The sequence below is a fragment of the Myotis yumanensis genome, unplaced genomic scaffold, assembly GCF_028538775.1.
Source record: "Myotis yumanensis isolate MYYU_CA2020_CCGP unplaced genomic scaffold, mMyoYum1.0.hap1 SCAF_3, whole genome shotgun sequence".
NCBI lineage: Eukaryota > Metazoa > Chordata > Mammalia > Chiroptera > Vespertilionidae > Myotis > Myotis yumanensis.
In genome coordinates, this window is record NW_027223754.1 from 120,762,345 (window position 1) to 120,774,847 (window position 12,503).

The following is a 12,503-nucleotide window of genomic DNA, read 5'->3' on the forward strand; positions in this document are numbered from 1 at the left end:
GATTCTCTCTCATCATTGATGTTTCTCTCTCCCTTTCCCTCTCTCTCTGAAATCAATAAAAATATATTAAAAAACAAACAAACCAAATAACCCATTTAATCTTCATAATACCACATGACATGTATTATTATTATTCCTATTTTACAGAAAAGGAACTGTGGCAAAGAGACTCTAAGTCATTTGCCTAAGATCACACAACTGGTAAGTGGCAGTTTGAACCTGGCAGTCTAGTCTCAGCCTCAGACTATGCTGCCGCTCCAGCAGACCAGCAATGCCTACCATGAGCAGGGTGCCCCCTAGCGTTCCCAGCAGCCCCGCTCCTCATCTGAGGGCTGGTTGCCTGTCTCTGTTCTCTGTCTCTTGGGTTCATTTGTCTTCAGCCCCAACTAGAGCTCTCCTACACCCAAGGCCAGTTACATCTGGTCCATCTATTAGTTTCTTACCTAAACTTTGCTAGGGGTCTCTCTTCTTGATTCACATAGAATCTATGGATTCCAATTCTCTCCTCTTCCTCTTGCAGCAACCCAGCAACTCATAACCTGTCCATCTGCTTTGACTTTGTGGCTTCTTGCTTTGGTCACCAGCAATCTCCTCCCACTCACCATTCCATAGATGCCACCCTGTCCAGGGAACCCAGACCTTCCCTTTTCCCTCCATCCTGTCCCCTTCTCACACGCACACCTCCCCCTGCCTCCCAGTCCCCTCCCAGCACCTGCCTTCCTTCCTCCTATAGGGTTCTAGCCCTGTCTGCTCTTCCTACTCCCAGGGCCCACAAGGCCCCACCTGCCAGGTGGCAATTCCTACTGGGACCTCCAGATGAGAGTCTTGCTAAGGAAATCATAAGCAATGAAGAGTATGATGGAAGAGTTCATTTACTGAGAATTTAAAGCAGTGAGAAGTTTCCTCTGCTCTGCCATGGCTTGAAAAGAACCATGGTTGCCTCATCTGTGACATAGGAGATTGGCCTCACTCAGGTTTTTCATGTGGAGTGAGCCTCGTGGTCTCTGGATCCCCTTGAAATTATACACAAAATATGGTTTGTGGGTGCACGAAGGCTCAGAGCTTCCATCAGGTTCTCAAAGGGGCCCCTGACCCCTGAGAGTTAAGGACCTCTGATCTTGGGTTCTATTCCTATCCCTTCACACCCATGTTCCAAGCACCTTGAGCTTTAGCCTCCACACCCACCCACCCCAACTCAGTTCCCCAGGTAGGCTGAGCCTCCCGTGGGGTACCCCTGGCCTCTGACTCAGTTCCCCAGGTAGGCTGAGCCTCCCGTGGGGTACCCCTGGCCTCCGACTCAGTTCCCCAGGTAGGCAGAGCCTACTCACTTGTGAAGAGGGACAGGGAAGGGGAGTCAATGATGGTGAACTTGGCTCCAGCGTCATTCCGTCGCCACTAAAAGAGGAGAGAATATGGATGTGGAAGGTTGGCAGATACTAGATTTCAAAAAGGGTCTAAGGGACGAGGGAACAGGAGTGGCTAGGAGCTGAGCTAGGAGGAGCAGGAACACTCACTGCGACTTCCACATGGTCAGTGCCCTCGTCATTCTGCTTGTGTAGCACCTCAAAGTAGTACCTGCGGGAGGCTGACAGGCTGGCGGGAGGAGAGAGCAGAGAAAGGGAAAGCTGTCTCCAGCCCCTGTGGCCATCCCTCTGCCCCACTCCTCCACTGCGCGCACCTATAAACTCCCTTGTCATTTAACCACCTGGGTTAGAGTCCCCACTCCACCACTTACGAACAGAGTAACCTTAGTTTTCTCTTCTGGAAGATGGCAATTATAATAGTACTTTCTTCACAGGACAATAGGGAGATTAAAAAATATATAATAAATAACCCTTATAGAGTCGTTACTGTGGGCTAGGCACTGTTCTAAGAGCTTTGTATATATTAAGTCGCTTAATCCTTCTCGTAGATGAGAACACTGAGGCACAGAAATCTTGGGCAGTTTTCCAAAGCCCCGAGGTAATGTGGTGGAGAGGGATTTGGACCGGCAGGCTTGTTTCAGAGCCCATGTCGTTAGCTGTTATGCTGAATTGCACCACAGAGGCTGGCACAGAGCAGTGCTCTTTGCAAGCTGGACTGTCATTACCATCAAGCCAATGCATGTTCTCACTGTGTGTGCGCCAGCCACCAGGTGGTGCTCTGACGTTGGGCTAAGTCCCCCTTCCAGCATGTTAAAGTGACTCCGACTCCAGCCACCGGGAAGGGCCTTTGTTTCCTTCCAGTCTAGCAAGGGTCCGCTGCGACTAGGACCTTTGCATTGCACAGGCGGAGCAGCAGGTGCTCGGGCTGCATAGCTGTGGACATCTTTGGGTACAGAGGACATGTGAAAGGCAAGGACTGGGAGAAGGGAGACCTATTTTTGTTTTCCAGTCCTGAGTGTCACCAAATAGCTGGGAGACCTTCATTAAGTCATCGCCCCTCTGGGCCTCAGTTTCTTCATCTGTAAAATGAGGGATGATGCGCCAGATGGTTTCTAAATCAAAGACTTCATTTACCAAAATGCACGGGTGCCCTGAACACTGAGGCCTGTGAATACGGACGGCTGGGGAGTGGAGGCGGCAGGCTGGAGGATGGCTGGGCTCTGTGACTTGGATTTGGCCTCAGCACTTGGGGGAGGTTGGGGTTTCTTTGGCGCGCTTGTGCATGTCCTGACACTCCACACTCACCTCACTGGCTTGGAAATTTGACTCCGAAATTTCCCAAACTCTCCAGGGGCAGTCCACTCCTTTCCAGTCTACAAGTGTGAGGAGAGAGAGTGAAAGAAGGCGGGAAGGAGAAAATATGAAGGATGAGAGGTGGTGAGTGAAGAAAAAGGAAGGAATGAGGAGGAGAAAAGTTGAGAGAGAGTGAACAGAGAAAGGAAGATGATGAGTGATGATGGGAGAGAAAACAGAAGGGAGTTAAGGGAGTGACCAAGTGACCCATGCAAGAAGCACCTCCCCCCTTCCAGAAGGGCCGCAGCATCCATCCCCTTGGGTGAGTTCTTCGCACTGAGCTAAGGAGTCTTGAACCAAAAGGTGTTATGTGGCCCAGGCCCAGCCCAAAGATGAAATCTCCCTGGGGTCTTTTCCCAGCCTCAGGCTGATTCCTTCCTCCTCCCCACACCTCCGTTTATCACGGGGTAAAATGGGATGGGGTGAGAGGACGCTTCTTGTTCCCACCTTTTTCCCTGGCAATCACACCAGAGACACTAGTGGTGATGAGAATCTATTGATGGAGGCGGGGCCCCTTCAATGCCTGGCACCTAGACCAAGGGAGATGGGCTGAGCTGAGCCTACCTTGCCCACACTGGCCAGTAGCTGAAGACCTGAAACCTGGTCGTCCTGGCTCAGCCAGAATTCCGCATTGTCGTCTGCAGCAATGGCAAACTGGATTGGCCCTAGGCAGTGGGGGAGAGTCCAGGTGAGAACAAGAACATCGGTGTCAGGGCTGAAGGCCTGTGTTATGTATAGTCATTAAATTCTCTTGGGGGCTTGGTGCGTGGCTTCCCCCCTGTAGAGTGGGTTTCTCCATCCTGAGAGAGACTGTGTATGTGGGAAGACTAGAGAGAGAGATGAGCTAGTTCCAGGCTCTGCAAGTCAAGGAGTGAAAACAGCCTGTGGGTGGGGTGGACTGGATGAGACTGCAGCTGGACTCGATTTCTCGTCAAAGATGTACTAACAGGGTCCCAGGACAGACTTATTTCGCAGCCACGGGCTTATGTTCTCTGGACTCCCTAAAAAACTCCAGGGCAGGAAGTGGAAGGGTGGGACATTGGGGCTGGCCTCACCATCGGTGAAGGGGTGCAGGTAGCCAAAGATGCGGAGGCCATAGTTGGTCCATTTGGGAGATACGGCCAGCTTCCTCAGAGTTGTGCGGATCTATGCCAAGAAAGGGGAGGAAAACTGTTACCCAGAAGAGGGAAGAGGAAGTGGAGACTGGTCCAGTCAGGCCTGGTGGGAAGACCAGGAGGGAGGGAGACAGGCCGGGCCAGGGCATGGGTTGGTATGGAATATGGGGACGATTTCCACTCCCACTGGGGCGCTTTGTCCAGGTGACCATCCAGAGTACACCACCAGCACAACTGTACACGATGGCCCTGGGCAAACCAGCTGATGAACCAAAATGAGAGTCTAAAGCGGAAATGATGGCGAGGATGACAGACATCGAAGGAATCTCTAGGGCGGGAACAAGCAGATACTGTGCAGAGAGGAAAGAAGGGCCCACGAGATAAAGGAAAGAAAGCGAACCAGAAGTAAAAAGAAAGATGAGGAAGACAGAAGATGGGTGGGGGGGATAAGAGACAGAAGTAGGCAGAGGAAGAGGAGATGGTGTGGAGAGAGAAAGGAGAGGGGGGCCCACAGCACTCACATGGGGGTACAGAGGGAAGTGGAGGTTTCTCCTGAGCTGCTGGATGGAGCTGCCACACCAGTCTTCAAACACATGCAGGTTGGCGCGGCCCCGGAACTGTATGGGCGGAGAAGCAGGTGAGAGTGAGCACCCCAAACCTGCCCCTGCGGCCCATGACTTGAAGAGGCTGGGTGGAGACACAGGCATGGGCCACCACAGCCCCAGCACGAGTGTTCCTCCCACTGTTGAAGGTCATGGCCCACTTCAGTCCCGTTCCCATCCTTGGTACCCTTGGCTTCTTTCAGGAACTTCATCCTCATGGCCTGGCCCTGAGGCTTGGGTGTTTTTCTTGCCGTGCATGTGTGCAAATGTACATGTGTACACACACACACACACACACACACACACACACACTCACACACACTCCCAGCTCTCTCCACACAGGAAGGGGGCTGGTTTGCATTCCCCAGGCGCGGGGGAGTAACAGCCACACAGAATGGTAGAAATGACAGAGGGAACTGGAAGGAAGTGCCAAGCTGGGGTTTCAGCCGAAGACTTGCTCCCTCCTCTCCCCTTCCCCTAATGCCCAGGGAGAGGAAAGCTCCACAGCTGTCTGCGGGTGAAATCTTATCTACCCAGCGGTCTCCACGCTGGGGGCTCCCCTTGTGGGGAAGCAGCTGGGAAAGCGCTGCGGGAGGCTCCTGGGGACTCATCGGCAGACCAGGCCTCCCACCGCTCTCAGGAGCTCAAAGCCTCACTCTGCCCAGGCCTCACCTGAATAATGAACCAGGTGCCCGGTCTTCCAGGCAGTCCTGGGAAGGCTCCTGGGAAGGCGGGAGCAGAGGACGTGTTCTCTCTCTCCTCCTCAGGACAGGGCATGGAGGCCTGGAGCAGAGGGCCCCCTTCAAATGAAAGGACTAAGGCAGCAGCAAGTACTCAGAGTGGGTGGAGGCCTGGAGCTTGGGGGAGGGGGGAGGGGAAGCATGGGGATACTGTCCCAATTTATCCTGACAAAGAGTTTCAGATTACCCCACCTCAGCTCTTTTCTCCTCCCCTCCCCCAGAGCTTAATCTCCAGGTTGTGGGAGGTGGGACCTCAATTACTCTACACAAACAGACCCTGCCCTGCCCTCCCCATTGTGGCCCATCAGTTATCAAAATCTAAGCTGCCCTTAGGAAAACAGAGGAAGGGCCCCCCAGACTGGAAGCCCAGATAGAAGGAAGTGACATAAGGTCTCCAGCAAGAGATCTGGAGGGAGAGATGGGAGGGGAGAGGACATGAGGGTTGGGGAGAACTCCTCAACAGGAATGTGGCTGGTGGGGTGGGCACAGGCGCCAGCTCACTAGCTCACAGCTGGATCCAGAAACGACCAAGGAGAGCCCATCATTCCCCATCCCTTCAGCAGCTTGGCACTTCCTGGGTGTGCTGGCCTGGTCAGTGCTAGGAATGTGGGATCTTGGGAAGCAGCCATCACTCCAGGGAATATGAGTGTGGGGCTGGGATGGGTGGTAGAGAGAATGTGGACTGGGTAGGTGGGGGCGGGGTGGGGGGCGGGTTCAGGCTTCTTGGAAGGAAAGAATGGGTACATTGTGCTCCTTCTGGAGAAATTCCTTAAGTCCCATTTACAAGACTCAGTGTCTTCTGCCAATGGCCTCCTCACTGCCCCTTCCTAGGACTTTCAGGGCAGTGTGCTCAGATCCACAACAAGATGCGGAGGCAGGGCATGCCACTGGAGAAGTCTCTGTGTTCAGCCAGGAGGCCAGAGGCCACAGTGGGTCTGGGCAGGGGAAGGAGGGAAGGAGGGAAGGAGGGAAGGAGGGAAGGAGGGAAGAGCAGTGCTTGCCGCCTCCCACCGCCCTCTCATGGCCTTGCCTGAGGTGCTGCAGGAAACCACAGGCAGGGCGGGAGTGAGCGCAGAAAGAGGACCTCCATCTCCTTGGAGATCTAGGCCTCACTCAGCATTAAGCTAGCCCTCAAACCAGGCTTCACCCACCCTCAGGCTGTAGGTGGGGAGTCCCTTAGGGACCAGCGGGCACCACCCTCTTTCCCAGGCTCAGTATTGCAACCCCACCAGGATTTGTGTCCCTCCAAGCTTTGCAGACTTTGTATCTGGCAGGGATGTGGGACTCCAGCTCATCGGCACTGCCACTTGCCCACTTTCTACTGTTTAGCAGTGGCTGAGACCCAGGGAAGGGCCATGGGTACTCCCGTTGCCAGAGCACAGCCACAGCCAATGAAGGACATGGAACTTCCCAGTTACAGGAGGTGGAGAAAGTATCTGTTGGAACCCTCTCATTTTAGAGGTGAGAATATTTATGCCCACAAAGGTAAACTGACTCTCTAAGGACACACAGCCATTATCCTGTGGAAGTGGGGAGGATGTCTTGGAGTGTGGGAGGGAAAGGGTGAGGCCGGCCTGATGGGTCCTTCCACAGGAAAGTCCACTGTCTTCTACCCCCAGGAAGCTGCCTCTACCAGGCCTCACTGGGCTTACCAGGCCTCACTGGGCTTGCCAGGCCTGCAGCAGAGCCTCCAACTGGATCGAAGCTCCTCCCCTCCATAATTCTTCCCCCTGCCTGCAGAATTGCTGCTCTGGATGTTCCCAGAAGGCTTCAGAACAAACCTCACCCTGGCATGACTGACCTACTTTCCCAGCCTCACCTCACACCACTCTCTGTCACACATCCACACTCCACCCACAGCAAACTCCTTTACCTCTCCATGCCTTGCAAATACTATTTCCTGGTTGGAAGGCCCTTTCCTTTCCTCCTGACCTGCAAACTGCAGCTCATCCTTCAAGGCTTTTCTCAAATCCTTCTCCCCGAGGCCTTTTCCCTCCTCTGTGTTTCCTGCATATCTCAATTATTTTGGAGAAGTTAAGCCCAGAACCACATGTTCCTTCATTTATTCTATAAGCACTGAGTGACTGCTTTGTGCCAGTTAAAGATAAAAAGAGATGTGGTCCTCAAAAAAGGTGTGGTATGCAGAGGTGTGGGGTGCAGAGGGCAGGAAGGCAGGAGCGTCAGCTCTACCTCCAGGAGAGGTCGGAAGCCCATCACAGGATGTGAGCCTCACTCACTGGCCCTCCACTGGCTGCACTGCTGTTCAGTCAGATTCACACTCGCACAACCAGCACAGCTGACTGCTGGCTCACCTCGTGGGGCAATGAGGCCTCGCCCAGGAGAAGCACAGAGGCTGGACCACATGACCCCAACACAGCAAGACAACGAGGTCACTGGTTCCTATATACCAGACTCCTGTTCCGAGTTTCTACTCTTGATCCCCTGTTTACACCTGTCCTTTGAGGGAACTCTGCCTTGAAATTGAGAGCTCCAAACTCCATGAAGGTAAGAGGTAGCTCTGGATTTTGAGGAAAGGACCAAAGGCCCATTTGGTGAAATCCTAATAGGTAAGATTCTCCATCTGAATAGACGATTTTGTAAACAAACGGAGATGCCACTTGTATCACTTGGTTCGATGATGGTGTTTCTGGGCTCTGAAAACAGGAAAGGTTGATCCACACAAAAACTTGTACACAAACATTCACAGCAGCATTAGTCATGATAACCAAAAAGCAGAAACAACCCAAATATCCATGTATCAAGGAATGGATTCATAAAATGTGGTACATAGAATATTATTCAGCAATAAGAAGAAATGGCCCTATAACAGGTTTGGCTCAGTGGATAGAGCGTCGGCCTGCCGACTCAAGGGTCCCAGGTTCGATTCTGGTCAGGGGCATGTACCTTGGTTGCGGGCACGTCCCCAGTGGGGAGTGTGCAGGAGGCAGCTGATCGATGTTTCTCTCTCATCGATGTTTCTGACTCTCTATCCCTCTCCCTTCCTCTCTGTAAAAAAATCAATAAAATATATTTTTTAAAAAAAGAAGAAATGGAAGTACTGATACATGCTACACCATGATGAGCCTTGGAAACGTGATGCTCAGTGAAAGAAGTCAGATACAAATAGCCACATATTATATAATTGCATTTACATGAAATGTCCAGAACAGGCAACTCTAGAGAGACAGAAAGTAGATTAGTGTTTTTAAATGGGTGACTTATCCTATATAATAAAAGGCTAATATGTAAATTGTCCCCTCAACCAGGAGTTTGACCAGGGGGCGGGGCTGGCCCGCCAACCGCCCACGGCCTCTCCCCCTAGCCGCTTGGCTGGATCGCCCGATCAGGGCAGGCCAGCCCAACCCCACCCATGCATGAATTCGTGCACCGGGCCTCTAATATGGTATATAAATTATATCTCAATAAAACTATAAACCACCACCACCACCACACACCCCAAAAAAAGGAGAGCCTCAGAAGGAATCTACACCCCACCCCTCTCCTAAGGGATGCTGCCTCACCAAAGCCCACATGATATGGCCCATGAAAATTCTGACTTGCTTTGATCTGATTTTGTGTTCACCAAATTTCTTTCTTATAACTCTCTTAGTTTTCCAGTGTTTCGGTATTGACTGGTAAATGAATAAACTGGCATTGAGGTTTAATTAGTGGGTTTACTGATTAGTATTTATGATTTTGGCTGACAGGAATAAATTTTTGAGGGCAGTTGCCCCATGAAGGCCAGCCTCCCCGGCCACCCATTCTGACGGCCTCTCACTGACACACCAAGTAGAATGTCCAAGACTGTTCTGTTTTCGAGAGTGACTCCTGGCCTCAGAGACTGAGTGGCCAATGTCTGGGGCAGGGAGACAAAGAGACTGTCAGCCTTCTTATGTTCTTCCTTGCTCCCACCAGAGCAGGGCTATGTACTAGCTATGCCACCCTGAGTGGCTGAGTAAGTGAGTTAACTCCTCTCATTACCTAACAGCTCCTGGCAGCTAGTACTTGTTCAATAAATGACATATCACTCCTTGCTGAAACTATATGTCAAAACAGGAGACAGGTAAGGGGATGGGAAGAAAAGAAGAGGTCCCTTTGATGGGCTGGAAGAGAGCTGGAATATACGTGCCTTCATATGTTAGTTATTTAACCTTTCAGGCCCTTATTTTCCTTGTTAGTAAAATAAGAAGATTGGATCAGTGACTCCCTGAAGATCCCTGAAGACTGTAATGGGGATTTTGTAAGCTACTTTCCATATTATTAAAAAAAAAACACACAAAGTCAGCCACAGCCAGGTGGCTCAGCTGGTTGGAGCACTGTCCTGTACATCAAAAGGTTGTAGGTTTGATTCCTGGTCAGAGCACATACCTAGGTTGTGGATTCAATCCCCCGTTGAGGTGCATACAGGAGGCAATCAACCACTATTTCTCTCTCACTAACTTCTCTCTCTCTAAAGTCAGTAAAAACATACCCTTGGATGAGTATTAAAAAAAAAAAAAAGGAAATCAGGTATTTACAACTAAAAGGCCATATATTCTTACTAAAAGATCAACTATTCTTTAAAAAGTTAATTTTATATTAATCACTATTTACTATTGTTCACTATTGCCATTTTATATGTAGGATGTCCCCAAAAAATGTATACACACTTTGAATAATTATAAAGGCAGTGTTTATTAAAATACATTTCATTTTTAAAATTAAGCTATTAGTTGTTTAAGCGTGTATACATTTTTGGGGGACACCCTGTATATCTCTATTCTTGATGGGCAAAAAAAGTGGAAACATTAATGATTAATAAATGCAGAATGTTATGTAGTTATAATCTTTCTTTTTAAAAAGATATATTTGTATTAATTTCAGAGAGGAAGGGAGAGGGAGAGAAAGACAGGAACATCAATAAGAGAATCATTGATTGGCTGACTCTTGTACACCTGCCCTGGGGATCTGAGCCCGAAACTCTGGTATGTCCCCTGACCGAGAATTAGACCAGCAACCTCCTGGTTCACAGGTCAACCCTCAACCACTGAGCCACACCAGCTGGTGAGTAATTATAATTTTTCAAAATAATTAGTTCATCAAGAAAAATTATCCAGCCTGGCCCATGTGGCTCAATGGTTGATCATCAACCCATGAACCAAGAAGGGTTCCATCATGCCTGGGTTGTGGTTCAATCCCCAGTAGGGGGTGTGCAGAAGATAACTGATCGATGTTTCTCGCTCATTGATGTGTCTATCTCTCTATCCCTCTCCCTTCCTCTCTAAAATAAAGAAAAAGAATAGATTACAAACAAAATATCTGACATTATAAATAAAAATTTTTTTTTAAAATATTTTATTGATTTCTTACAGAGAGGAAGGGAGAGGGATAGAGGGTTAGAAACATCGATGAGAGAGAAACATCGACAGCTGCCTCCTGCACACTCCCTACTGGGGATGTGCCCGCAACCAAGGCACATGGCCTTGACCGGAATCGAACCTGGGACCCTTGAGTCCACAGGCCTACGCTCTATCCTGAGCCAAACCGGTCAGGGCATAAAATTGTTTTTAAGAAAAGAAGAATAATGATCCAAAAAGAAAAGAAGAATATCTGGTCACAATAAATAAACTGCCAAAACATTTATAGCATGTAACAAATAGTTTATATCACTAATTGGTAAACTAATTTATAAATACTTTATGTAACTTATTATTTATATAGCTAATTTATGGACAGATAACCCAATTAAAAATGGGCAAGAGATACAAATATGCAATCCAAAGAGAAGAAATACAGTAGTCAATAAACATCTGAAAAAAGAATAAAATATCTTTAAAAATCCAGCCTGGCCACAGTGGCTCAGTGGCTGAGCATTGACCTATGAACCAGGAGGTCATGGTTTGATTCCCAGTCAAGGCACATGCCCGGGTTTCGGGCTCAATGATTCTCTCTCATCATTTATGTTTCTATCTCTCTCTCTCCCTCTTCCTGCCTCTCTGAAATAAAAAAATATATATATTAAAAAAAAAAAAAAAGATCCAAACTGTGTTCAAAGGAGACAAGGCTGGATCACTGGACCAATAGTCTCTAAGGCACCTTCTTTTCAAAATACTATCTCTAGTTGGGGTGGGGCATAATTACCTGATGATGTCAGTGTACCAGTGTTGTAATCCATCCTCTCTCGGGGCTTTAAACAGGCAGTTTCGAGGGATGAATAACCTACTCCTAATGTCACATTTAGCATGATACTGCCTCCTTCACTCCTGCCCCACAGCAAATGGGTAGATTGGAAATAAAATCACCCAGGCTGAAGAGATCAATTTGTATTGAGTATGGATAAAGACAATGGGCTAGCCAGTACCACCCAGCCCAGAAAAGTAATCTACGTGGACAAGTTGTAAAATATGAAACCCAAATTTACAATATTCACCCCAAAGCACCATGGTACTATGGAGTCTTGGCATAAGTGTTTACTCAAGGTAATCTTAAGCATGTTAATTAACCTCTCTGAGCTCCAGTTTCTTGATCAAAGGAAAAAATCTCAAATCCTATATAAATAAAAGGTATCACGATGGTTATAACAACTTTTTTTATTCACACGCTTAACTGCTACCTGTAAAAATTTCCTGAAATAACATATATTCCTTAAAACACTGTTTTCATAGTGTATGTTCCTTAAAAAACTGGCTTCATAGATTATTAATAGCTGTTCCGTGGGAAAAAGCAATTCAGGAGGCAAATGAGTTTGGTACATGCTGAGCTAAACCAAGTTAAACAGATTATTACAGAACTTCTCAGAAACTTTCATGTACTAATGTGTATTTCCAAGAAGTGGATGCAATATATAGCTTTTAAACCTTATTTAACAATGAACTCCTTTCTTCCTGGAATATCTTATGGGGCTTAATGGTTCAAGAAAGACAGTTTGGAAAGCCTATCTTTAATATGGGGAATTGGCGGGACATGGAAATCGTGGCTTCCCTGAGCCTTGTTTTTCTTGCCTATAAAATGAGGATAGTGATACTATTTTACAGGGTATTAAAGCTGAAATGAAATGATACCCAAAGCCTGGCACATAGTAGGCTCATAGCAAATGTTAGTTCTTCTCTAAAGCAAGAAAATCGAATAAGCCTGGAATCTTTTTTTCCCAAAAATTAGGTTAAAAAAAAATTTCTTTTCCTCAGGTGTGGGTGTGGGTGTGCGTGTGGGTGTGGGTGTGGGTGTGGGTGTGGGTGTGGGTGTGGGTGTGGATGTCTAGGTAAAAATTTTTAACAATAACCACTGGAAAAAAATTTTTCTGTGGTTTCCGGAATTATCTGTAAAAGCTATAACCCTCTCAAAGAACAGGGA

The 12,503-nt window shown here is 48.3% G+C and overlaps 1 protein-coding gene across 1 annotated transcript in view; it reads right to left on the reverse strand.

Annotated features, from left to right (window-relative positions):
• The window catches only part of B4GALNT3 (beta-1,4-N-acetyl-galactosaminyltransferase 3), a 92,425-nt gene that overhangs the window by 13,510 nt on the left and 66,412 nt on the right, over window positions 1–12,503 (reverse strand). The window contains exons 4-9 of the mRNA XM_070409506.1: window positions 4,354–4,449; window positions 3,773–3,863; window positions 3,282–3,382; window positions 2,670–2,737; window positions 1,515–1,593; window positions 1,329–1,395 (exon numbers count right to left, since the gene is read on the reverse strand). Of these exons, the coding sequence (XP_070265607.1) occupies window positions 1,329–1,395; window positions 1,515–1,593; window positions 2,670–2,737; window positions 3,282–3,382; window positions 3,773–3,863; window positions 4,354–4,449 (502 nt within the window). The remainder of the gene's footprint in view (window positions 1–1,328; window positions 1,396–1,514; window positions 1,594–2,669; window positions 2,738–3,281; window positions 3,383–3,772; window positions 3,864–4,353; window positions 4,450–12,503) is intronic.